General features: G+C 56.6%; 1 protein-coding gene and 1 non-coding gene across 2 annotated transcripts in view; both read right to left on the reverse strand.

Moving 5' to 3' along the window:
- Positions 1–2,896: 2,896 nt before the first annotated feature.
- PLEKHD1 (pleckstrin homology and coiled-coil domain containing D1) overlaps positions 2,897–26,032 on the reverse strand; it is a 32,732-nt gene continuing 9,596 nt past the window's right edge. The window contains exons 2-13 of the mRNA XM_075531756.1: positions 18,937–19,030; positions 18,555–18,644; positions 18,325–18,401; positions 17,468–17,559; positions 16,359–16,411; positions 9,039–9,133; positions 7,201–7,294; positions 5,667–5,845; positions 4,873–5,005; positions 4,390–4,534; positions 3,845–3,994; positions 2,897–3,620 (exon numbers count right to left, since the gene is read on the reverse strand). Coding sequence (XP_075387871.1) covers positions 3,451–3,620; positions 3,845–3,994; positions 4,390–4,534; positions 4,873–5,005; positions 5,667–5,845; positions 7,201–7,294; positions 9,039–9,133; positions 16,359–16,411; positions 17,468–17,559; positions 18,325–18,401; positions 18,555–18,644; positions 18,937–19,030 — 1,372 coding nt within the window. The 3' untranslated portion in view covers positions 2,897–3,450. The remainder of the gene's footprint in view (positions 3,621–3,844; positions 3,995–4,389; positions 4,535–4,872; positions 5,006–5,666; positions 5,846–7,200; positions 7,295–9,038; positions 9,134–16,358; positions 16,412–17,467; positions 17,560–18,324; positions 18,402–18,554; positions 18,645–18,936; positions 19,031–26,032) is intronic.
- LOC142426984 (U6 spliceosomal RNA) lies at positions 25,877–25,983 on the reverse strand. Its single transcript, XR_012779833.1, has one exon. It is a non-coding gene; the product is annotated as a U6 spliceosomal RNA (small nuclear RNA).

Genomic DNA, 26,032 nt, shown 5'->3' on the forward strand with positions numbered 1-26,032 from the left:
AAGTTCCCCCTGAGTCACCTGAACCCCGCGGGGTGGAGCAGGGAAGCTCATGACTGTGTCAGAGGGTTGGCAGCCTGGAATAGAAGCCCAAGTCCAGGGCAGAGGAGAGGCAGTGAAAAGTGCAGGCAAGAGAACTGAGCTTGGACGGGGCACCATGTGCGGTCCGCACTCGCCTGAAGTGGGAATAGCTGGCTCATGCCAGTGGCTTTGGACAGAAGTGTTCTTTTTCTGAGAGACAAGAACAAGCTTGTCTCCTCTCCCAAGCCTTGCACAGAACACCCCTTTGCCGCTGCTCCCCCAGAGGTGGGGCAGGGAAGGACAATAGCACTTCCCCCCAGGATTCAAAGCCACAGGGTTTCAGACCCAGGGAGACCTTGCAGGGAGTCCACAGGGGCTGCCAGCCTGGACCTGAGGCTCCAGGGCAGCTTGTTGTCCAGAGGGTTTGTTACAACCTTCCAGCATGACCAAAGTGGACACCCCCAGGGTCAGCTCCCTGAGATGGGAACGTGGGCACCGCCCGGGCCGGCTCCCTGAGACGTGACCAAAAGGGACACCCCTGGGGCCGGCTCCCTGAGACAGGAACATGGACACTCTCCGGGCCGGCTACCTGAGACAGGAACATGGGCACCACCTGGACCGGCTCCCTGAGATGGGAACGTGGACACCCCCCGGGCCGGCTCCCTGAGACGTGAATGTGGACACCACCTGGGCCAGCTCCCTGAAATGGGAATGTGGGCACCACCTGGGCCGACTCCCTGAGACGTGACCAAAGGGGACACCCCCCGCGCCAGCTCCCTGAGACGGGAAGGTGGACACCCCCCGAATGGACTGCAAACGTGCAAGCAATGCAGGTTCACCCCAGATGCCACCTGGCCCCCACAGGGTCCGATGGGTAGGGGTGAGAATCATACCCCTCCCCAGACAAGAGAGAGGCTGTGGATCCTTCCCAGAGGCACGGGCCGGGGTGTGGGGCAAAAGCTGAGGGTCTTACATGCCAGCCTCTCCCTGGGGGAAAACGCCACCACCGAGGGCCACAGAAGTGCCACCCTAATGGGGTGACAGAAGGGGGATGCTGGCACAACCTCCTCCAGGACAGCCCTGGGCAAAGCTGACAGCAGGGGCACGCTGACCCCCATGCTCCTCAGTCAGGGCTGGCGCTGCCTTATGAGATCACAAAGCCTCTTCGGGGAGCACCGCCAAGCTGTCAGCTTCTAGACAGGCCAACCCTTCCGCTTCCCTGAGGCAGCTGCACAGGCTCAGCCTGTCCTATGGGTCGGAGCACAAAGCAGACCAAGTCCAGCTGAGAGCTCTTGTTACAGGGGGACAGCCAGCGCCTCAGGGAGGGAGCACAGATTTCTCAGTTAATTATTTAAGAAGCACTCACAGGAGGTGCAGCAGCGGGGCGTAGTTCCTCATTCCTAAATTAATTGTGTGTGTGTGTGTGTGTGTGTGTGCGCGTGTACTCAGTACTCAGTCGTTCCACAGCTGGCCTACAGGGGGCGATCTCTCACTAGCAAAGATGACACCAAGTACTTGGCTGCTGCAGGAAGTGCCTCATTTAATTGGCCAAAAGAGGTTTTGGTTAAAAGAAAGAGAAAAATAATCATGTCAGTACATTCCAGTTCGCAGTTTTCACCCGTATGTATTTCCACAGAGGCAGGGCTGTTCTTGGTTTTTTTTTCTTTCTATTTACCACAGTCAGTACATTGAAGCTTTGAACAAATCAATACGTGGATGGATCTGTCAGCTGATTAAAGCTAACCCAGACTTGTCTGAGGCCCGGGAAGCACAGGGAGGAAGGGAGGAGCAAGAGCGGGGACTGTGCGTGGAAAAGCCTTTCCTTTCTGGTTAACAGTCTGCCGACTGTGAGAAAGGATGCATCTGGAACTTTGCAAAGCCCCTTTCCCCAAGAGCAAGGCGTTCACCCACTTCCTGAAAAACAGAGCCATCGCTAAATAAGGTCATCTTGGTCTTATAAATCTTCCCCCCTATTTCAGGGGTCCCCACACACGCGCAGCTGGTAAGCCAGCTCCGAGGTTAGACAGCTATGCTTGCGAAAGCTTTGACATTGACCCATCAGCCCTTTCAGATCTATTGTTTCTATTCCTGGTCCCACGCTGGTCCCCACTGCCGAGCCTCACTGTCCCATCAAAGTCCACAGGTCACTGAGAAGAAACCATGGAGGTGGGGTCTCCGCCGCAGCCCCAAGCATAAAGGGCGCCAGCCTGGCCAGGCACAGCACACATACATGCGTCCTCGGAGGACACAGCCCACAGCAACTTCTGCCTGCTTCTCCACAGCCCTCTAACTGCCTCGCAAACCCAGCATCTCCCTCATGTTCCAAGAGCCAGTGAACAGCACCTTTTACCACCCCCCACCCCCCAGTGCTGCCCGAGCCCCAGGTGGACACTTTTCCCGGAGAGATGGACAGACATGGGCAGCCTCAGAGTGTTGGGTTGGAGTACGCACAGGGCTGACTTCCCCAGGGGAGCAGAACCAGCCCCAGAGCCTTCGGGTCTCTACAGGGGCCCCACTTCCATGAGAGCTGCCTGTAGGCATTTCAGCCTCACCCACGTGGCTCTGTGTGGAGGAATGGCTAGGGGCCTTGTCCCCAGTGCGGGCTCCCCATGTGACGGGGTCCTGGTCCCAGGATGTCACCCTGCAGGGGGGAGGAGCCAGTGAGCCGACCACAGCAGGGGTGGCTGGGAGGGAGACAGAGAAGTCAGGGCCAGCTCCTTCCACTCCCTGAAAAGTCTCCCTTTGGGAGAGCCCTCGGCGTCTAGCTAGGCCCCGGGCTCTGAGCACATACATGGAAGGGACACATGGGGTCCCTTCGCCCTGCCTGGATGTGGAGGCTGCATGTGTGGACTCCCCTGAGTTGGGGTACCTGTGTACAGTCCTTGAGTCTTAGGGGGGCAGTTGGCTATCGGAAGGAGTCGGGAGCGCCGTGAGCTAAAAAGAGGCTTCTGAGGCGCAGGCTGGCCCTGCTTTGCAATGTGGGGTGCAGGGTCAATGTCAGAAGCAACAATGGGCTAGGAACCTGTGGGGCAAAGGCAGTATCAAGACAGGGTACGAGTAAGGCCTTTTATATATGGTGGTGGGGGGGGTGCACAGAGTCACACAGAAGGAGGCAGAGAGAGAAGGTGGGCATGACAGGGCTGCTGTCTGCACTCAGGGGGCAGCACTGACCACAGGTCTCCTTCCCCACTCCACTCCTAAACCCTCCTCGCCTGGCCTCTCCATGGCACCAGGCCCCCCAGCATGCGTCTCATTGGACCCCACAGTGGGGACTGGGATGGGTCAGGGTGTGGCGGCCACCAAAGGAAGCCCTGCCTAGAAGAGGAGGCAGCCCCCAGGTACCTGAGGCGTGCAGGTGGGGTGCAGGTAGGGCACAGCCCACCCCTCAATCCCCACCCAGAGCCACTGGGGAAGCCAAAAAGGGATCCTTCATCACTTTGCAGCACGGGGGAGCAGGGAGGGGGCTCCGGGCTGGGTGGCCATGATGTGGTAGATGGACTCCCGGAAGCGCTGGTCTCGGCTGAGCCGCTTGGCCACCTCCTTGAGCTCTTCCATGTTGTTGGCTTCCAACTGGGAGGCCATGAAGGACTGCGAGGGTTTCACTGTGGAGACAGGGGCCCACCAGGGTGACCGAACCCGCCTCCGCCCGGACCTGGCCGGTCCCCGGGGCCAGCTACCCACCGTCTCCCCGTGGATCCTAGGCTCGCCCACCTCGGCTCAAGGCCTTACCCCAATGCCTAGGGGTGCACTTGCTCCCAGTAGCTGAGAATCGCGGGGGGGCCGCGCCCGCCCCACCCTCCGTGCTGTGTCGCAGCGGGACACTCACTGTCGTTCCAGGAGGCGCTGGAGCGGCGCCGGTGGAAGCGGCAGCTCTTGATGCGGCGCGTGGCCGCTTTGTGGATGTACACGGAGTTCTTCATGATCACCGGCATCTTGGCCTCCAGCTCGGCGTTGCGGATACACTCCTCAAAGAACCCTGCGCCCCGGGCGCCCCGCACGTTGCAGCATGGGCCACACCCCGACCCTCCCAGGGGCCCCGATGGGGCAGGGTGGGCAATCTGCACCCCTCCACCCCGAGGGGACGGGAACCACCTTTGGCCCTGTGACCACAATCTGCCGCCATCTGGGGGCTGGGGGTGCAGAGAACAAGTGCCCCGAGCTGGGGGGAAGGGAAGAAACGCTGGGTGCTCCCCTCGGCACCCACCCCCCAACTAGCGGTCCACGGTGGTCTGCAGACAGGTGTCTAGGACAGGACGGAACTCCACCCCCATGCGCGAGTCACCCAGTGCGCAGGCAGGCCTGTGCTGGACCCCATACCCGGACCGACCCCTTCCTCACCCCCGCCGCACCCAGGCTGGACTCGGGGCTTACTTTTCAGATGGCTCACGTCCGCCCGCATCCTCTCCTCCTTCTCCTTGTTCCGCACCTTGGAGTTGAGCCCTTGTTCCAGGCTCCTCAAGGCCCCCTCGGCCTCCCGCAGCCTCCTCTCCAAGTCCATGCGAACCTTCACCTCCGCCTGAGGGTACAGGGCGCATTCTCATAGCCCCACCCCCAGCCTCCCCTGGGTACCCCTGGCCCAAGGGAGCTTTCTTGCCCTCAGACTTGGCACATCCTTGCTTCTACATCTTACCCTCTCCCAGGTGGTGGGAGCACAGCCCTGCACCCAGCAGGTGCCCACCCATGAGGGCCCACTGAAGTGTCAGGCTCCGCTGCACCTGGCTGTGTGGCAGAGCGGGGCTGCAGAGATCATTCAAGTAAAGTGAGAGGGTGTGAGGGCCGGTGGAATGCATGCCAGGGCCAGGTGAGGGAAGGGCCCCTTAGCCCACTCAGGCCCTAGTGGGCCTGGGCCCCCACCTTGAGATCCCGCTCAGCCTGCTGCTTCTCGGCAGTCAGCTCCTGCAGTGAGTTCTGCAGCGCCTGCGACTGGCTGGAGTAGAACTCCCGCTCCTCCTCCAGGGCCCGGGAGCGCTCCTCATTCTCTTTCATCCTGCCGATCAGAACTCACCTTAGAGGCTGGGCTGGAGCAACCCTGAGGCCCGGGTTCTGTGGGGCCCAGAACTTCCTGGGGCTTGTCACTCAAGTGATGAGAGAAACGGTCTAGTCAGTTCCCTTAACTTAAGAGACTAGTCTTGGCTCTGGGGGTCGCTAGCTAAGAGACCTCAGGGAAGCCCTACAACCCCACTAGGCCTCAGTTTCCTTATCTGTCAAAAGAGGCTAAGAGTCCCTGCCCAGTCCACCGCAAAGCATTGCTCTAAGGGCCTCGTGGCAATTTGTACAGGCCACAACGTTGCAAGAGATCACTCTTGAATCAGCACTGGGTTCTGTGATCGCTTGTCTGGTGGGGACACTGAGTTCTAGCTAAAAGGAATTTAGTGGCCTATTAGGACAGTGGCACCGGATTCCAAATATCAGTTTGAGGAAAACCATCACATCCCTACTGATGGTCAGAGGAGCCCTGGTGGTTACGAGCCGGCCTGTGATCCGCATGGTTGGCAGTTTGAAGCCACCAGGGGTCCATGGGGTGGGGGGACTGGGCTTCCTACTTCAGTAAACAGTTACGGGGTCCCAACCCACGGTGGGTCGCTGTGAGTCGGCATCGACTCGATGGCAGCGAGTTTGTTTTTGAAGTCGATCGTGGGTTAGCTCACCTTGTCTCTGCCAGGAGCTTCTCCTGTAAGAGCTGCTGCATCTTCTCCTCGATCTGCCTCAGGTTACTGTGCAGACCCCCGCAGGGGGAGGGCTGCTCGCTCTGATTGGCCAGGGTCTGCAGCTGGGACTCATTCTCCTCCAGCATTTGCAGGGTCTTCTTCTTCTCCACGGAGAGTTCCTGGAGCCAGGAGGGAACGGGGAGAAGGGGTCTAATTGGTGGTTCTCCACCGTCACTGCCCCCTCACTTGCCTTCCAGTTCCAGTCATGCCCTCCTCTCTCTGTCCTCCCGGAGGAACACCAGGACTATCTCGCTGTTCCTTCAGCTCCGTGGCAGAAGCCGGGGAGGATCCCGAGGTGGCGTGCAGGGAGAGGTGACATTGACTAAAATGGAGTCTCCTGGCCCAAGAGTCCCCTGGACCTCCGGGGTCCTTGTTCCTTCACGGTGGGCAGAGGAGATGTGGTGAAACACATGGGAGAGGAGTCAGCCCCCAAGCACACGTCTATGTTCTCCCCATTGATCAGCCTGGGATTGGGCATTGCATGAACATTCTGGGGCTGAAAATTTCGTGGCCCTGAAAGAGGGAAAGATAAACAGAGGAACCCAAACAAGGGCTGGTCGTTGGAGTAGAAACGGAAGGACACCCTCCCAGCCTTGAAGGCAGCCGGGTGTCCGTCAATATGGACAGGTCTCGCATGATGTGCCAGGCTCGCTGGTGCTGACAGCCACTCAGACACAGGCTTGTGAAGTTCATGGTTTGGAAAGTACAACCTAGTAGGTGAAGTCCTGTACTGTAACAGACAGACAGAATGCTGTGGGAGCCCAAAGCTCAGAGGCCATATCTGCCTAGCAGAGTCGAGGATGCTTCACTGCGGTGAGATCTGAGCAGGGCACTGGAAGAAGGACCAGTTCTCCAGGCAGAGAAGAGCGGAAAAGGCCCTTCGGTGAAGAAGGAATGGCATGGGCCGAGGCACGGAGGAATGGAAGATCACAGTTTCTTGGGGCAGGCACAGTGGTGTGAAGTAGGGCTGGGGGTGTCTTTGTAGAGAATTTAGGGGGGCAGTGGAGGGCAAGCAAGGCAGGAGAAGAGGAGAGGAGCCACCGGGACCAGAGCTGCCACTTTCTTGCCACGCTAAGGCATTCATATTTGTCCTTTGCACATGCCACCTCCCTGTCAGCTCATTTCTGTGGTGTCAAATGAAGGTGACCTGGTGATTCAGCTCTCTTCCTGTTCAGCTTGCCTGCAAACCGCTAAGTGAATGAACCTCAAGAGGAAGCAGTGGGTGCCCCCCCACCTACGCTCATCGGTCGTCCGGCTGGAATCAAAATACAAGCTTCCCAGAGCCACAGTCATTGCAAGGACAAGCTTGCCTTTGTCCTTCTGGGTTTGGGCGCTTTGGGCCTCATGCACCCCAAGGTCCATAGAGAAGAAACCTCCCTCCCTGTACCATGCCCCTCTTGGAGACTTCCTCTGGAAAATCCATCTCACAGGGCCCTAGGCCAGCCTCCCCTCCTGCTCCGCAGGGGCCCCTCACCTCCAGTGTCTGCTGCAAGGATTCCGTGAAGTGCCTCAGCTCCTTTTTCTCCTGCTCCACCCCCTTGAGGCATCTTGCTGTGAGTTCCAGCTCTCTGCAGGGGTGGAGGGCTGAGGTTGGCAGGGGTCACCTACTCCCACCTCCTCGGCCTACAGGAATGCTTCTGCTTCACCACCTCACGTGGCTCAGAGGCTCTTAAAGGCCAGCCCCACCCCCCACCCCATCCCCACCCTGTCTTCCTGGGCTCCAAAAACAGACTAGGGGCCGAGGAACAAGAGAAACAGCTGTCACCAAAGTGGGTTTGGAACCGCTTATTCCAGGTGTCTGTCCATCAGAACAAACCCAGCCCCCCCCCCCCAGGCAAAGGGGTGCAGTGGGGGAGAAGCAAAGGGGCCCTGGGCTCACCCATGTCTTCCCTATAGAAGCCCCTGCAAGAACCCAGACTTTCTGTCACGAAGACATGGTGAGGCCCCTTTCAGAGTGACACACTCCTTACTGCCTTCGCAACAAGCCTTGGTCACCTCAAGATTTTGCTCATTTCTCCTCCTGCTTGGAAACACCTTTCCATTTTCCCCAACTTTCCAAGTCCCAGCACACCCCAAGGCCTAGCACTATTTAGCCTCTAGTCGAGCCAACGAATCACACATCTTTCTGAAGCCCTACAAGGAAGGGCATCTGCACTCGGCCTTGCAGCCCAGATAACATCCTATTGCATGGTGGGCCCGAGGTGTGAGGCTGGTTTCCCCAAGAAGACTAATGTTTGGGCTGGGTCTGAACTGGATTAAGCTGAAGCAGGTCCGGGCCCTGCAGTGCTTCCCTGCACACCCCAAAGGTCAGCAGCAGCCAGTGCCAGATAAGATAACCAGTGAAACCAGAAGTTCCAGGTTCAAGAAAGCCACAAGGAATCCACAAGCAACTCTCCCTGGTTTCCAGACCCCATATGCTAATTGCCATACATTCCTCATCACCCCTTTGTTCCCAGCTGCTGAGTAGGACTGCCCTGACCTGTTGGCCTAGGTCACGGAACCTGGAACCTCCTTGGGGAGCTCCCGCCCCCCATGTAATAAAGCTATTTCTGTTTCTACTCTCCCTTGTCCTGTCAGCTATATCCATCTTCCTCCCTGTACCTCAGTTTCCCCTTTACAACTAAGCCCTCAAGGGAAGGGGGCGTGTCCTCTCTTCCAGTGTGGGGGACAGTTCTGGAAGCTTAGCACTTCACTTGGTAAGACCCTCTGAACATCTCCCTCCTCCAAATACAGGTCTATTTTGTTTCACTGCCTTTGTAAGGCTGCCGCAAGAAAAGTCTTCCCACACCCCGTGGTGACGATAACACTGAAAAGGAGGGTGACAGTGATGACCAGCAGCAGCGACACTACCCCCATCCCTGGATGGCTGGGAAGCTTTTTAAAACATGGGTTCCTGGACTATACTTTGACTCCAGTAGACTAATGTGCAACTAGATTTGCAAACCATGCATGCACTTAAAGACCATGCGTGTACCATCATGAGCCAAATTGTGAAAGGACAGGCAGGAAAGCCAGGGCATGCTGGCTAACCCCACTGCTAGAGCAGCTGCCCACTGTCTGACCCTGGATAAGAAAGGCTTTCATGCAGGCAGGAGGGGTGTGTGGCTCAAAGGGAGAGTCTTTGGCACCTGCTCACCCCTCACACTTCACCGTGGGCAGAGACGAGCTGTTTGTGGGAGTCTACATCTCCTTCTGGACATCCCTGAACCAAACCAAGTCATCCATTCCTGAGTGTCTGCCAGGTGGAGGTCTCTTCAAACCTGTCCAAGAACATGTGCCCTCCCCACATCCCTCCCATGGGCCCTCCATCACCTCTTGATCTGCTCCTGCTCCATCCGCAGCTCCTGCACCACCTCCTCGAACTGCTGTTTCTCGGCCTCCAGCACCTGGTTAAGGCGTTCAAGCTCCTGAGGAGAATCAGAGCGGCAGAGGAGAGTCACGGGCGGCCCAGGGCTCCTTGGTTCAGAAAGCCCACTCACTCACTCAGATGCAGGTCACCTCAAAGCCTGCCTTCAGCATGCTCCAGGTGTGGGCCACGCTCATCACAGATTTGGTTTGGCTGAGATGGTGTCATGAGGTGGGGTACGCACCAGTCTACACCTGGAGCAAGTCCTGAGGGGCCCTGGCCCGACCGCATGACTCCTTCTCAGCAAAACCGAAGCCTGCGGCGAGCGTGGGCTATGAAAACACACCTGGAGCGTGCAGCTGAAGGCAGGCTTTGAAATGACCCTCTCATTATACCCCCACAGCTGCATGTGATTATAATTCTGCATGTGATTATAATTCTGCATGTTTATGACCTTGGGGCATTCTGGTCACTAACACCCGAAGAGAAAGAGTCCTGTGGTGTAGTGGGTTACACACTGGGCTGCTCCCCTCAAGGTCAGCAGTTTGAAACCACCAGCCACTCCATGGGAAAACAATAAAGCTCTCTACTCCCGTAGAGTTCCAGTCTGGAAAACCCACAGGGGCAGCTCCACCTGTCCTACAGGATTGCGGTGTGTCAGAACGGATTCGATGGCAGTGAGTTTAACACCCTAAGGCAGGCTGGTGGCTCTGCAGCCCGAGCGGAGAAAGTGGACATGTGCAGTTCCATAAAAGAGCCCCAGTGGCACAACGGTTAAAGCAATTGGGAGCTACCTGAAAGGTTGGTAGTTCAAGCCCACCAGCTGCTCTGCAGGAGAACGCCGTGGCAGCTGCTTCCACAAAGATGCACAGCCTTGGAAACCCTCGGCCAACCCTTCGCCCTACATGCCGGCTATGAATTGGAATTGTGGCGGGTTTGGTTTAGTTGGTTGGAAGGCGCTGGCTAGAAATGGCAAAGGCGAGGCAAGAAGCCATTTCTGACTCAAGACTGAGAGAACAAGGAGTCTTTGCTGAAGGCATCTGGAAAGCGGGGAGACCTTAACAGGCTGCAGCCTCCCTGGAGCTCAGCCCTCAGGCTGCAGAGGCAGGAAAGCCTGGGCCAGGGAGGTGGGAGGAGGGAGGAGGGAGAAGGAGAGACAGACTGGACCCTTTAGGAACTAGAAACCCAGCCCCTGTGTGCTCCTGTGTGCCTTCTTGGCAGGGGGCAGGGGGAATGGATAAGGGGAGGTGTCTTTGGGGGGGCAGAATACAAGGGGAGGTGTATTTGGGGGGGACACGGACAAGGGAGGTGCCTTTGGAGGCACACTTGTAGGGACGCCTGATTCGCGGGGTTCTTGCTCTTTCTCATCTTCTCCCCCCAGATTTCACTCTTGTTTCCACGCGCCCCCAGCGATGTCTCCCTGAATCAGAAGGAGAACCTGACCCACCTGAAAAGAATCTAGCAAAATACTTGTTTGACTTTGCTTATTCCCACCCACCCAACCTCTGGACCTCTAGCTGGCCCCAGCGTGTGTGGTCAGATGGTGTTGTCTACCTGATCCAATCGCTCAGAAGTATCTACGCAGCACCCGTCGCTGTGCGAAAGAATCAGAGAAGTGAGACCCAGGAGTTGGGCCTTTCAGAGGCTGTGGAGTTTGAGACTTAAGAGTGAAGGAGTGGAGGGTAGCCTGTCAATCAGGTCACAGCTTGACGTCATTTGGAGGCACTAAGGGAATAATAGCTCACTGGAGATGGGACACTCGCTCACTCCCTGCGAGACATGCTTGCTGACAAGACACATGGAGCTATGCCAGAGCCCTGGAGCTGGAGGAGCCACGTGGAGACCCCTGCCAGCACTGAGATGCCTCTCCCACCACTGGATCCACAAGACTTTCCACCCACTGGCCTGTGATCTTCCTGCCCTTGGCATCATTGCATGTGTTTCGTGAGTCTGAAGAGGAATTTATAGATTGGTACCAGACATATGGGCTAATACCAGACTTATGGACTTAATCTGGACTGGGCTGGGATGTTTTCTCAATATTCAATTGCTCTTATCTATAAAGCTCTTTCTTATACACATACGAGTGTCTATGAATCTGTCTCTGTAGTCTACCCAGACTAACACAGAGGCAAAGGAACATTAAAGGCAATTTGGTCTTTTAACAGACATTTGAATCTCCTGTCCAACTTTCCTGCCAAGAGATGGTCTAAACTCTGCTTAAATGAAAATCTAAGGCCAGGGAATTCACCCCTCTTAAGGCAGCCTCAGAGGTCCTGGGGGAGTACAAATGGTCATGGCCTGAGGTCTGTAGACTGAGACCACCCAGAGGAATAAAGGCCTGGCTTGGGCTCAGCTATGCTCTGCTCTGGGACACCCGAGGCCACCATGAGCCAGAGCGAAGTCAACAGCTACTGGTTTGGGTTTGGACTTGGCAGCAATTGGTTTTAGGGTCACCCATATCAGCCCCGACAAGCACTTCCTTTCAGGCTCAGACTGCCACTCTGAGGGCTCCAAATGCAAAGGCGGAGGTGGTAGAAAGGGCACCGAAAGTCTGGGTGCTTCTCCTTCACATGGCAAAACCCCTGTGGCCACCTCAGTCCTTTGCCCAAGCCTCCCCTCCCTTCAGCAGCCGCCCCGCTCCCTAGAACTTTCTCTCTCAGTCCTGAAGCTTCTATCTCCCAACCAGCAAACTAAGAGCCGGTGAAGAGCTCTTAGGAAAACCCAAGACTGGCCAAGCGGAGGGCAGCAGCCAACTCCCGGCCAACTTCCTCAAGGGTACTCAGGGCTGGGGACAGCTCATTTCACCCCACCTGTTCCATGCCAACCCAAGGCAGGTCTGCCTCTGAAGACCTTCTCTCAGTGGGCCCGACACTTCCCCTTGGGGCCGCAGAGCAAGACTAATCCCTTCTTTCAAGCATTTGTCCCCAGGTCTCTTCTCCTCTGCCAGCCCCCAAAATTCCTGCTCACCATGCTCCACAGGATTCACTGTCCTCTTGAGGAAACAAAGAAAAGTAAGGCAGGGCTTAGCTCTGCATTGGGGGGGGGGAGACAAAATGGGGGCTCATGCTAGATGTAAGCCCCGTGAGAAGAGAATGCCCCTTGCCGCTCCTCCTGCCACCCTCAAGGCCTGGCCTAGCAGGTGCTGGGCCCTCCAATGACCTGCGTCTGCTCCTGCAATTCCCTGGAAAGTCTCACACTTCCTTATATGACCACTATGAACATTCCGTATCCTGCCTGGCTTTGGATTGGAATGCGCTCTGCGGCAATGGATTTGTGGGTAGGGTGTTGATTTTAAAAAAAAATCATTTTATGGGGGTTCGGGCAACTCTTATCACAATCCATCCATCCATTGTGTCAAGCACATTTGTACATTTGTTGCCATCATCATTTTCTTTCTTTTTTTTAAGAAATGTTTTATTAGGGGCTCATATAACTCTTATCAGCCATCATCATTTTCAACATATTTGCTTTCTGCTTGAGTCCTTGGAATCAGCTCCTCATTTTTGCCCCTCCCTCCCCGCTCCCCCCTCCTTCATGAACCCTTGATACTTTATAAATTATTATTATTTTGTCATATCTTACACTGTCCGATGTCTCCCTTCACCCACTTTTCTGTTGTCCATCCCCAAGGGAGGAAATTATATGTAGATCCTTGTAATCAGTTCCCCCTTTCTACCCCACCTTCTCTCCACCCTCCCCGTATCAATACTCTCAGCACTGGTCCTGAAGGGATCATCTGTCCTGGATTCCCAGGGTGTTGGTTTTGATGTGTATAAATGTACCATCGAGTCCTGGCGGGGCTTTGGACCAAGCAAGGGACTATAAACTGCAAGGTCAGCAGCTGAAGCCCAGCAGTTGCACACTGGGAGACCCCCATAGGGGCAGTTCCACGCTGTGTGAGAGCAGGGCAGCACACAAGCAAAAGGCGGAGCAGATTCGATGGCAGGAGTCTGGTTTTGGTCCTGTCAGTCAAGGCACCCTGATGGTGCACTGGTTAAGCGCTCGAACTACTAACCGAAAGACTGGCAATTCAAACCCACTACCGGCTCCAAGGAGGAAAGATGTGACAGCCGGTTTCTGTTACGACTTACAGCCTTGGAAAACCAGACAGTTCTCACCTGGTCTATAGTCACTATGAGTCCGCGTTGCCTGGACCGCAGTGGGTAGTGTTTTATGGCTGCCTTCTACTAGCTCGGGGGGTCTAACGGTGCAGCAGGGACAAGCCCAGGCGCTGAGAGTTTGAACCAGCAGCTGCTCATGAGAAAATGCGGAGGCCATTTCTCTTCCCAAAGGCTGCAGCTTTGGGAGTCTTATGGAGCCAGATCCTCTCTGTCCCACAGGGTCACTCTCGGTTGGAACTGACTTGGTTTCTTTGTGCCTTTGCGGGGAGCTGACCCCAGGCCCCAGGCCTTTCTGATTTCTCCCTTGGCATGCCGGTGTGCAAGGTGAGCCTTCACAACTCAGTCCGAGAAGGAAACTGCCCACCTCACGGCTGAGGGAGATGAGGCCACGGGGCCAGGGCCTGCTCTTATGGTCTCTGCTCTGGGCCTGAGTCCCAGGCCCTCCTGCCAGGTGGAGGCACCGGGAGGGCACGGTGACCCACAGCCCATGTGTGCGTGAGCCTCTCCTGCCTGCAGAGCATGCTGCAAGTCCAAGGCGTCTAGGCGGTCTCTGTGTCTTGGCGGGGAGATGGTACAGGGGGTCCCCGTACAATAGATGAGCACATTGGGGAGGAGTCTGAGCAGGAAGACTCAGCGCCAGAGGGCTACTCCTGATCTAGAGCACTCAGCTGACAGGGGACTGATCGGAACCTGGGTACAGTTCTCTCCCCGTCCAGCCTTCAGGGGCCACCTTCACCCCCACAGCAGCTGGGCCTGCCTGATTCTCACCACATTTTATACCCAGAATTCACAGCTGGAGATAGAAAAGGGGGTGGGGGAGCCTCCCTGTTCAGCACTCGATGGCTGTAAGCGAGGCCTGTGTGCAGTGGGTCTCCGTTGCCCTCATTTCGTGGCTAAAGACCTAGATAGAGTGTCTAAATTTTCCTCCAGCTGCCTGCTGCCCCAGATTCAGCCTCTCTGATGGATAAGTCTGTCTCCAGGCCAGTGGCTGGGGCCACCCTTCCATCCCATCCCGGGCTTCCTGGATAGCTTGGCTTTGTGTTGCTGACAACACAGGAGCAGCCTCACTTCCTGAAATGTACCAAAATGTGCGAAGATGCCCAAACTCTGGCATGGGGCCCCCAGGAGACCACTGTGGGAGGGGATGAGGCTCAGGGTGGGCAGAGTGCCCAGGCGCCTCCACCCCCACTGTCATCCTAATGCAAATCCCCCAGGGATTTGGGATTTGGTTCTGGTGATTGACAGGAAGGTGGTGCAGCCCAGCTGGGAGAATCAATGGGCGAGATTCTGTGAAACAAAGCCAGGAGGAGCAGCCTGAGAGCGGACCTGGACCTTCCTGTGTCCTGTGTTACAATCAAGCTGTGAGGGTGGGAGAGCCTTGGGGGTCCCCATCTTCAGGCCAGCATTGGGGGGTGGGCAAGGGGGAAAGAACAGTGGGGAGGAACCTGGGCTTTTCTGGGACAAGCTGGGAGGGGTGAAGGGTTATCAAGAGTCAAATCAGTGTGAGTCAGGCATTGAACCAAGGCCACCCAACCCAGGGCTTAGGTGGAAGAGGCCAAAGGAAGTCAATGGGCAAAGAAGCATGGGCAGCACCAGTCCGGTCTCTGTGGGCTCCTGGGGCCCGGCACCTGCAGCTGCACCTGTACAGGATGGGCCCTTATGCTGATCTTATGATCTCTCAGTGACAGCTATTTATGAAGCCTACGTATTTTATGGGAAACTAACACTAGGGAAATGGGACAAGGACTATATTCCCTAACTTAGAACAGAGGGAATCTGGAAAGCTGGCATTCCATGGTAGGAAAGCCTCCACTTTGATTAAGTTAGAGATAAAGCCCAACGACAATATCCTGCTTTAAAGATCGTTCCCACAGATCTCCTCTAGCAGCTATGCTGCCGTACAGAGCACATGGCTGATTCTATCTCCCTATAGGAGCAACAGCCTTTTCTCTCTTCCCGCCTGTCACCAGCCCCCTTCATACCGTCCCCCAAGGCAGGTATTAGGTTTCCTCACTGATGAGCTCAGGGACCTCAATGTGGATACCACCCACCTTGTGACGCATGCAATGACTGAATTTGCATGTCTTAGGCTACCTATAAATATTCCAGGTAAGTAGAGGTTTGCTCTCTTCGACCAGTTCCACGTGGGCCATCAAGAGGGGTTGAGGGGAGCATGCTCCCATAAATGTATTCTCGCCCCTGTTTTTCCTATCCTCTATGACTTGACAATAATCTTTACATATCATCGCTGTGCAACTGCGATGCCGGCCCTCTGCTTGTTGGAGGCCGGTTTCCGCTGACAGTAACATCTCAGCCCCCACAACAACCTCGTCAACATCCCTGCGGTCCCCGTTTTTCAGAGGAGCATGCTGATGTTCAGAGAGATCAAGCAGCGTGTTCATGGTCTCACAGCAAATGCAGAAACAAGGCAGCCTGGCTTCAGGACCCCTGTCGCAACCCCTGCCCTTCCCTAAGGACTCCATGGATGGACTCCAGGGCTCCCCACCATCAAGGAGGCTAGGGGCTCCTTTACCGCCGAGGCTAACCTGCTGTGGGCCAGTCGGTTCTGACCCATCACGACCCTATCTGACAGAGTAGGGGCAGTGGTGGGAAAGGATGGCCATGGGGCTTCCCCTGAAATCGTCATAGAGGTAGAGGGCCAAAAGTCTCTCCCCCAGAGCGGTGGGGGGCAGGGGGCGGGGCGGCTAGCAGCCGGGCACTTACCTGGTGTCCTCCCAGGGCTTCTACTGCTTGGCCCCCTCGGACAACACTGAAAGGGCTTGGAGATCCTGAGTGCAGTGCCAGACATAAGCCAGGCCACCCGTGGCGGCGTGCCAGGGGTACCACCAGGGACAAAAGCACCTTCCCTAGTGGCACAGCTGATAGCGGTTTGGGATGGCTCTTACTTCCCTTGGAAGGGAGTCCCCATCCTTTCACTTTCCTCCCAGGGGCTGCGAGGAGAACTACACTCCCTGCCAAGATGCCACAGCAAGTCCCAGGCACCGTCTCCTCCCTCGGCCCCTGTTTTGCCTTGACTTCCCCACCAGTTCTCCCTGGTTGCCCAGCTCCCCTGCATCATCCCCGAATGCCGGGAGCCAGAGCCAGTGCCTTGGCTGCTCTGGGCCTCACAGGGGAAGGGCAGCGCTGCTGAATGTCACCTACCTCTCTCTGCTCTCTCTGTAGACACAGCTCTTCGGTCTCCTCCATCAGTTTGTCTGCCAAAGCAAGCACACGCAAGTCAGCACAGCTCGGAGGTCTGACAGGCTCCCGCTCCCACCCGCAGCCTCTCCCAAGGAAGAGGCCATGCTGCCCAGAGAGGGGGCGCTGTAGCTCCTGGTCATGGACCCACGTGGGCCATGGCTCTACTGGTCTGCACTGTCCCAGCCTTCCTCATCACTGGCCCAAAAGCAATGATGGAGCCTGGTCTTTGGAAGCCCCGGTGGGTCTCAGAGCCTCCCAGGAATGCTGTCAGCTGGGGGGGGGGGTGTCCCTGGCCTCCTCCACCCACACTGATGTCTGGCTGATGGGGGGCAGAGAGGAACTCGGGCTGGGGCCTCAGCTGATTCGAGAATCCAAACCCACCAGCTGCTCCGTGGGAGAAAGCTGAAGCTATTGGTTCTCATAAAGAATCACAGCCTCGGAAATGCTACACAGGGTCGCTGTGAGCTGAAACCGGCTCGATGGCAGTGGGTTCGGTTTAGGGCAGGATACCAGGCAAAGAACCAAGCCCCTATGCTCACCTCTCCCACACAGGGTATGTTTACCAGCCATTCCAGGGTGCAGGGACCGAGAACCCTGTGGCCAGGGTCTAAGGTGGACTAGGTGGGGGGGAGGGGGAGACCATGGGGTCTCCTGAAAGTCCAGGGCAAGACAAGATCATCAAGTCCATTCACAGAGCTCTTCCCACAGGTCAGACACAAGTACAGGTTCTTCTTGTATCCCTGGCCCCTTCTCCCTAGCCCATCTCTGAAAGGTATTTGAAGGATGAAGAGAGGGTGACTCAGGCTGAGCTGCTAAAAGGCAGACACACAACTAATGGATAGATCACAAAGCAGGGTCCAGAGCCCAGGTTCGTAACCACCAAACGCCAAACCCTGACCGCTTGTAGTGCTTGTGTCTGGCATGTGGGAAAGGCTCCTGACTCAGGGCGGTCCCGAGACTCGGGCTACAGAGTAGAACTGGTTTTTCCTAAAGTAGAACTGTGATCTCTATGGAAGCAGTTCTCTGGGTCTTCCTTTGGCCCCAGCTGCCAGTCCATCCCTCCAGCCAACCTAAGTACTCCTGCTTTTCCTTGGCCAACTGCAGGCCCTGGGCTTCCAGGCTTTTGATCATGGCTTCTCCCAGCTGGGCGTTCTTCCAGGTCCTGGGGGGACGGGGGGGGGAGGGCAGATGGGAGAGAGGAGATCGAGCATGCCGTTAGAACAGGGGGGGGGGTGAAAGAGAATGTCGCCTTTGCCTCCTCCATCCTTTCCTCTCCAGTGTCCTGAGTGCGCTCCTGCTGGCACCCAGAGCTCTGGGCACGCCACCAGCATCGATCTCAGTTACAGTAACTGGAGGTCAGCCCGGGCTGCAAAGTGGGCCACTTGGAGAGCAGGGACCAGATTGCTTCCTGAGCTGCTCTGGCCTAGCCTGGGCCCACTCAGCATGACAGGGATGAGCAGAAAGCACGTTCCAGCTGGAACTCCGGCAAGTGCGGGGACAGGGGGTCATGGGCAAATGAACGGTGCGAGGCAGGGTTTTTGGAGACCTGGAGCCAGAACGACCAAGCCCCCAGCTCCAGCCCCCCTAGGGTCTGTGGTGGGCCAAGGGGAACTGAGGTGGGCATGGGGACCCTGGATTGGTTCCCAGGAGTGAGAGACAAGACAGTGCCCTTGACTGCTACTTGTGACTAGGGACAAGAGCGGCCTCCAGGGATCCTGTTGGAGACCCTTCCCAGGTTCAGTCTTCCTTTCTTTTGCCCCCCCCACCCATGCCCACTCCAACAGCCCTGCCCACAGGAAGCCCAGAAGGCCCCTGCCTACCCCAGCGCCTGAGAGGCAGGGGGCTCAAAGGCGGCCCAGCAGCACACTCCCCTCCCCTCCCTGCCCCCTCCTCCCGCCCCTGTGGCCCTGCTTCTGAGAGCACTTACACCTTCCCAGACTCCTGCAGCATCTCCAGCCACTGGGTCTGCTCAAACTCCGATTCAGCGGCTAGCACGATGTTCCCCTGCCAGGAGGGGAGACACGGGGCTGCCTGAGAGCTGGGTTCTTTGGAGGCGAAGGAGGGGGCGCCCGCAGCTCTGGCAGCACCCCCCCCATCCCCGCCCTCCCCCTCTGGGGAATCAGGAAGCCAGCATGAGGCCAGAAGTACATCACTCACATGGAAATCCTGATGGGAGATCTTCATGGCATAGGGCATGCTGGGCTCCTCCTTGGCCTCCACCAGGCAGCCCCCCAGAGGGATGACACCCTGAGGAAGAATCAGAAGCAGCAGCCCCGGCCCCGCCCAGCCCAGGTCACTCAGGGCCCCCTAGGGACTGCAGCCTGAAGCCAGGTCCTGGGCTACTGGGCAGACCAGTGACTCCCAGGGGGAGGGAGGGAGGGGGTCCAACCCAGGAGGGGCCCAGGGGAGTCTCACTCATCCAGGAGAATCTGCTGCCCAGACTCTGCCAGGCTAGGCACAACCACTGCTGGGCCCTAACCTGCCCAAGCCCCACCCCCTTGGCCCACTGGGCCCGCAGGGTCTCGGGAGGCTGCCTCACCTTAGGGTGGATGTTGAAGTACTTGTTGGTCTCAAAGCTCTTCTTCTCACTCTCTGAGTAGTACAGCAGAAAGCTCTCTTTGATGATGAAAAACCTACGGGGGGGCGGGGGGGTTCAAGCCGGAGAGAAGGGGTGAGGTTTCTCAGGGAGGGGCTGGATTCACAGGGAGCCCCTGGGAGGCAGTTCAGACTCACTCATCCGCACTGCCCCAGGCTCCACATCTGGGCAGAGACCGCAGACCAGGCAGTGGAGGCAGGGAGGCCCCAGCTGGCTGGGCCCGGGTGCTCTTACAAGGGCCTTCTCAGTGTCACCTCCCCAGGCCCCATTCCTGTACATCTGCCTCCCACGAGCACGTCAGCCCTGAGACATCGCCTCCAGTGTCTTGGGGTGCGGCCCAGGATGCGAGGAGGGGAGAGAGACCACTCAAGCTTCCGAGTAATTGTGGAGGCCAATCACCAGAGAGACTCCAGGTACCAAGGAGGTGTGGAGAGTCACTGCACGGTGACCTCTGCATCCCTTCTGGCTCAGGTGGCTCCGCAGCCATCTGCTGGGACTCTAATCTGACTTTGATTTCTGTGGCCAGGTGCTTTGTGCCTGCCTGGAAGCCAGCATCCCTGATGCCAATCCGTGAACTCTCTAGGACTAATGAGTGGGGCTGACTGTGACAAGACCCTAAGTGTCCTGCAGGGACACCCAAAGTGGCTGGCCTCTTCCCACAGGGCTCCTGCTAATGTAGTAATGGGATTGGAGCAGAACTTGATAGAGGTTCTGAAGGTTTCTGGGGCGTGTGTGTGCTGGTAGAAGTGAGCACAGCGTGTGTGCTCTGTGGCCGACAATGTGACTCTTCCCCACCCTGCCTCCAGTGACTTTATCTTGGTATCTGAGCCATTTGTACTGCTTTATAACTTAACTGCTCATTTCTTGTATTATATGGCTATCTTTATAAATGTATATAGAAAATTACTAGCAATCTGGTTTTGTCTCTCTAGAGAACCCTGTCTAACACAGTATCCATACCGTCCTGGGTGTAAATACACCACACCCAGCCAAACTTACTGCTATAATGTCCATGCTGACTCAGCTAAACCCTTTGGGACTGGGCAGAGCTGCCCCTGTGGGTTTCCGAGCTGGTAAATCTTTATGGGAATAGAAAGCCTCATCCTTTTCCTGCAGAGCGGTTGGTGGTTTCGAACTGCTGCCCTTGTGGTTAGCATGCCAAGGGGCTCAAATGCTGAACACAGTGCTTCTCCGGCACACTGCTGGCTGAAAGCACCCTCTGGTGAGTGAGAGCCGTGGAAAGTCACAGCTGCTGGTGGCTCCGCCGGTCACAGCAGCTTGGGGACCATGGGAAAGCGGACAGCTGGCAAGGAGGTGAAGCTCAGATTTCTCCTGCTGTCTGACCTTCCCGCCAGCTCATTTTCTTGATTTCCACTGACCCACTGCCCAGCCAGATAGTGGGTGCAGCCCCACTGCCAACTCTATCCGAGGCCCATCTGCCCCTAGAGGGAAGAGCAGACGACAGCCCCCACTCCAGAACCCGAGCCCAGCCCACCTTCTCAGCTTCCCCACAGGCCTGCCTGTTGTCATCTCAGCTCCAGAAAGACCTCCTGCCTGCCACCGCCCTGTGGACAAAGATGATGCCCTCCCCGTCCTGGGTGCCCAGTATGGTCCCTGCTGTTGTCTCAATGCCTATAGCTCAGCTATGAACTTGACACTGATCTCCCTCTGCCAACCCCGGGGGCTTGTCTTTTCCCAAGGGGGTGCTAGGGCCCTGGCGAGTGAGGGGCATGCCCCTCGGGTCTGTGGGTTTCAATACATATTCCAGAGGGGCTTTGGAAGGTCATAAGGGCATGCGCTTTGGCATCCGACAGACATGCCCTTCCTGTGAGAGGTGCTGGACAGCAGCACCCCCTTTAGCGGACTGCTGTGAGATCAAATGAGATGGCGAGGGCGAGTCCCAGGCCTGGCTGAGCCATCTGTACTCCCAAGTCTGAGTCTGCACCAACCGCAGCATCAGGGCGTCTCCCCAAACCCCTCCGATGGCTTTGTCCTGCTGTTCCAGAGCCCTCCCCAGTGGGGAGGCCAGAGCTCTGGGCCAGGGCACTGGGCAGGAGGTGTGCAGTCAGACGCATGGGCCAGGAGGGGGCTAGTTTCTGCAACAATCCCCTTCCCTCGCAGCTCCAATCTCAGATAAGCCAGTCTGGCTGAGTGGCCCTTTGCTCCCTCTATAAACTAGGGGTGCACAGCTCTCTCTTGGGGCTGCAGAGAGGCGCCATTTGACGATCCAACAAATCCCAAATGAGCATCTACTCTGCTGGCACTGTTCTAGGTACTGGGGATGCAGCTGGGGGTAGAGGAGACACAGACCCTGCTCTGTTGAGCTGATGCTCCAGAGTGTATGGGAGCGGGTGCGATTCCCATTCACAAGGGCCCCAGGTGGGCAGCGTGGAACTGCCCCAAAGGGGTGCCAAGGCGTGACCTCTCAGAAGCAGATCACCAGGCCTGCATTCTGTGGTGTCTGGGTGGGTTTGCACTGCCAATCTTTCAGTCCATAGCCTGGTGTTGGACTGTTTGTACCACCCAGGGCCTCTGGTGTGGTGGGAAGGTGGACTGTAGATTGATAAGAGAGGTGTATGCAGCCCCAGGGGTCAAGGTTACGGAGAAAACCACCATAGACTGAAGAAGAGCCCTGGAGGCATAGTGGGTTGCGAGTCGGGCTGTGAGCTGTGAGGTCAGCAGTTCAAACCCACAAGCTCCTCTGAGGGAGTCAGAGAAGGCTTTCTGCCCCCATCAAGAGTTACCGTCATGGAAACCCATGGGGGCAGTTCTACTGTGTTTGCGGTGAGCCCAAATCGACTCCGTGGCAGTGGCTTTTGCTTTGGTAAGAAATAGAGTTAGGCAAACACACATGGGAAGACATTGCTATGAGAGCACTGTTAAAAAGCATTCAAGGAAAGGTCTTCTTACCGAAAGATTGCAATGGTTATGGGGTGGGAGGGGAGGGAGGAGAGGAAGCAATAGGCTCGGGTGGTTGTTGTTAGGTGCCATTGAGTTGGTCCCAGCCCATAGCGACCCTGTGCACCCCTGCCCACAACACTGCCTGCCCTGCTGGACGGTAGACAGGTGTTAACTTGGGAGGAAGGGGCAGGAAGAAACAGGGCCAGTCAGGGGGTGGGGGGTTGATATGCTGATTGAGTGATGGAATGCAAAAAACCACGAGTGACCTATTGAACTGTGTGATATGTTGCTTACATGCCAACAAAACTATTTAAGAAGGGCAATTTGCTACGTAACCCCACCTAATTCACAATTAAACGTTTGAAAAACAAACAAAACACAGCTGGCGGAGGGATGCTTGGGTATGTCAGGGGACAGGAGGCTCCGGTTTCGGGGATTAAACAGGGCAGTCAGGATGGCCCGTGTTCAGGAGAGGGAGGGTGCCAGGTGTGGGCGCCGCAGCTTCAGAGGTGGACCGTGGGCCTGCAGGTGGAAGGAATCGGCTGCGGAGGAGCCGGCTGGGCGGGCTCAGTAAGTCCTGTGGCTAGTGGGCAAAGGATGCCTGAGCACCAGCCACAGACCCTGCTTGGTCCTCAGCAGCTGCCCATGACAGTGAGAGCGCGTGACCACTCACAGTCACGCAGACACACAGACAGAGGCTCACTGATGGTGCATCACGCTGCTGGCTGCTGCCGGCTGGCTTCTTCTCCAGGATTCTGAGCGGGACTGACAGCAGACCCATCCTCCCTGCTGTGCTGAGACATCACCTGTGCGTGGGTGGCACATAGCCCGGCAGCCATGTGACTGAGCGGGTCCGCCACAACTGCTCCTGCACCCTCACTCCGTCTCCTGGCTCTTCCTACAAAGCCCCCGGTGCACACCTTCCCAGACTCTCTTATTCTGACCTCACGCCAGGGGGCCCTTCTACTGAGCCAAATCTCACTGGGCTGCACCATACCTGGACTGGAGCAGATCAAGCCCTACTGAGCGGACCCCCCACATCAGCTACCGTGTTAGCCTAATGCTCCTGACGACTCAGCATGTTTGAGCCATGCGACAATCTGGGGCGGGGGGAGGTATGCGCTGGGGACTTATTTGTCCCGTTTTACAGATGAGGAAGCTGAGGCTCAGGAGTTATCACATGTGTGCCACACACAGCTAGGACAGAGGTGGAGCTGAGAATGGACCCACCTCTTGCTCATCCCCCTTTCCCCCCCCCCCCCAGCACCAGAGCGATGTTGCCTCCTTCCTGCCAACATGAGGGCGGGGGGCAGGAAAGAGAGGGCCAGAGGCTGTGGGTACAGAGGCTGGGAGAACAAGGGTTAGAGCTCGGCTACTTAGCTGCTCGGTGGGGCAAACGGCCTCCTATCTCTGAGCTCAGCTCTCTCATCTGTAACTTGAAAGGATCACAACACTTCTCTCGCACAGGAGAGCCCCAGTGGCATAGTGGGTGACGAGTTGGGTTGGTAACTGCAAGTTCTGTAGTTTGAAACCACCGTCTGCTCCGGGGGACAAAGATGAGGCTTTCTGCCCCAGTCAAGAGTGAGCGCCCTGGGAACCCACAGGGACAGTGAGCCAGCAGCGATGGAAGGCAGGGAGCAGAACTCCCAAGACTGTTGACATCGGTACCCTCAGTGAAGCCCCTAAGGCCAGAGCTTGAAGGGGCCACCTTGTTGTTTTCAGGTCTCAAGAAGTTTCCCCTTCGATAGGAGGCCGACTTTCTATCATTGTTTGGGTTTTTTTTGGCAGAGAACATTTGCCTTTTCCTTCTCTGATCTGCATCCGCCGGCCCAGGCTCCGCCTTTTACTGCCATTCCCTCACAGAAGCCCATCGCCCATGTGTCAGTCAGTGCTGGAAGCCATGCGAACCGCACTCCCTAGTGGCCAGGTTACGGCAGAGCTTCCAGAGGAAGAGGCACTAAGAAAAGGCCTGGCGATCTGCTGTGAGCCCATGAAGACCTCCTGGTCACAGCAGAACACTGTCCAACTTGCTCGTCTCAGACACGTCAGCAGTGGGCAGCCGTCCCCGGAGGAGGAAATCCTGTTTGGTGCAGGGGACACTGCCGAGGGCCAGGAAGACAGAAACTGCTGGCACAGAGGGGGCAAACCCCAATGATGGACTTGAACCTGTGGCCATCAAGGGGATCGTGCAGGACTGGGCAGTAGCTTGTTCTGATTAAGCCATAGGTCTCTTTGAGTCAGTCAAGTAGATGGAACCTATCTATCTACCGACCGACCGACCCATCTACCCGCCGGCCCATCCATGCATCCATGCATCCGTCCATGCATTCAGGTACCCATCCATCCAAGTATGCATGCATGCATACATGCATGAACGCATCCATCCATCCATCCATCCATCCATCCATCCATCCATCCTTCCACCCTTCCATCCATGCACCCATGCATGCATGCATGCATCCAGCCATACATTCAGGCACCCATCCACCCAAGCATGCATGCATGCACGCACACATCCATCCATCCCTCCATCCATCCCTCCATCCATCCCTCCCTCCATCCATCCATCCATCCATCCATCCATCCATCCATGTATTCATCCACGCATCTATCTATCCAGGCATGCATGCATGCACGCATCCATCCATCCATGCGTGCCTCCATGCATCCATCTACCCAGGCATCCTTGCATCTGTCCATGCATCCATTCATCCAGCTGGAGACTCAGAGCCCTGTCTGGTGTCTCGTAAACTTCCATCAGTGCTGCAAGTACTAAGATTGCTGTTGTAAGCTTGGGTTCTGCAGCAGCCTCCCCAGTCTGCTTTCCCTTTGTGCTCACAGGTTCCTGTAGGCGGAAGCTCCTGGCTCCTGCCCAGTTGGCCAGCTCCCTGTCCTCCACACAGAGGGCGTGTTGCTGCATCCGCCCTGCCCTCCCTCCTGTCTGAAGCCCAGCCCTTTCCAAGCAGAGTCTCAGTCCTGGGAGAAGCATGGTCTGCCAGTCTCAGTCTTTGGGTGCCCCCTCAACTGCCCCATCAGCCGGTGACAGCCGTGGATTGGGTATAGGGCAGCAGTTTTCAATCTGTGGGTCACAACCTCTTTGGGGGGTCAAACGACCCTTTCACAGGGGTCGCCCAATTCATAACAGTAGCAAAATGACAGTTAGGAAGTAGCAACGAAACGAATTTTATGGTTGGGGGTCACCACAACATGAGGAACTGTATTAAAAGGTGGCAACATTAGGAAGATTGAGAACCACTAGTTCTTAGAGTCAGGAGCATTTAGGGCTTGCCAAGATGTACACTTTGCCTTTTGGGCAACGTTTTTGCTATTATCAACAGGTTGGGTTGGCAATACCTTCTGGGAATCACTCACAGCCACCCTAAGAGGTGGAGGTATGACTGACACTCAAGGCCCCTGAGAAGCTGTGCCTTGAACTCAGCTTCTTGCACTGCCCAGCTGCACCCCGACACCCTGCCCTCCTCACCACATCGGACCCGAGAGAGCTCATCTCCAAAAGTGGCTGCCAGCTCCTGGTCAGCTCGGGTCAGGGCAGTGACGGGCCGCCAGGTACTCCCACAATGAGTGGGTGGAGCGGGGGGGAGCTGGGGTTTCACGCGGTGCTTGGTGAGGCTAAATTATTGTTTCTGGTGGGGGTGGGGGATGCATTCATGATTGGGAGGCAACCTCAGCAGGACCTGGGGAAGATTTAGGCAAAGGCAGGCTGGGAAAAGCACATGTGGAGTGACAGGAGGACTGGGACCCAGGCCTGGGTGACAGGGTGCACACACAAGGAATCAGGAGGGATTTTCCTGAGCTTTGTGCCCAGCATTTTTTGCCCTCCTTTGTGCTCTGAATGCCACCCAATCGCCAAGGGAAAAAAAAATTGCCCCTGAGTTGATTTCTGACTCCTAGTGACCGTATAGGATAGAGTATGGCGGCCCCTGTGGGGGGCCAAGCGTCCACAGTTGTAAATCTTTTTTTTTTAAATATGGAACGCTTCACGAATTTGCATGTCATCCTTGCGCAGGGGCCATGCTAATCTTCTCTGTATCGTTCCAATTTTAGTATATGTGCCGCCGAAGCAAGCACACACAGTTGTAAATCTTTATGGGAGTAGAAAGCCTCATCTTTCTCCCAC

Source organism: Tenrec ecaudatus, chromosome 14 (genome assembly GCF_050624435.1).
Source record: "Tenrec ecaudatus isolate mTenEca1 chromosome 14, mTenEca1.hap1, whole genome shotgun sequence".
Taxonomy (NCBI): Eukaryota; Metazoa; Chordata; class Mammalia; order Afrosoricida; family Tenrecidae; genus Tenrec; species Tenrec ecaudatus.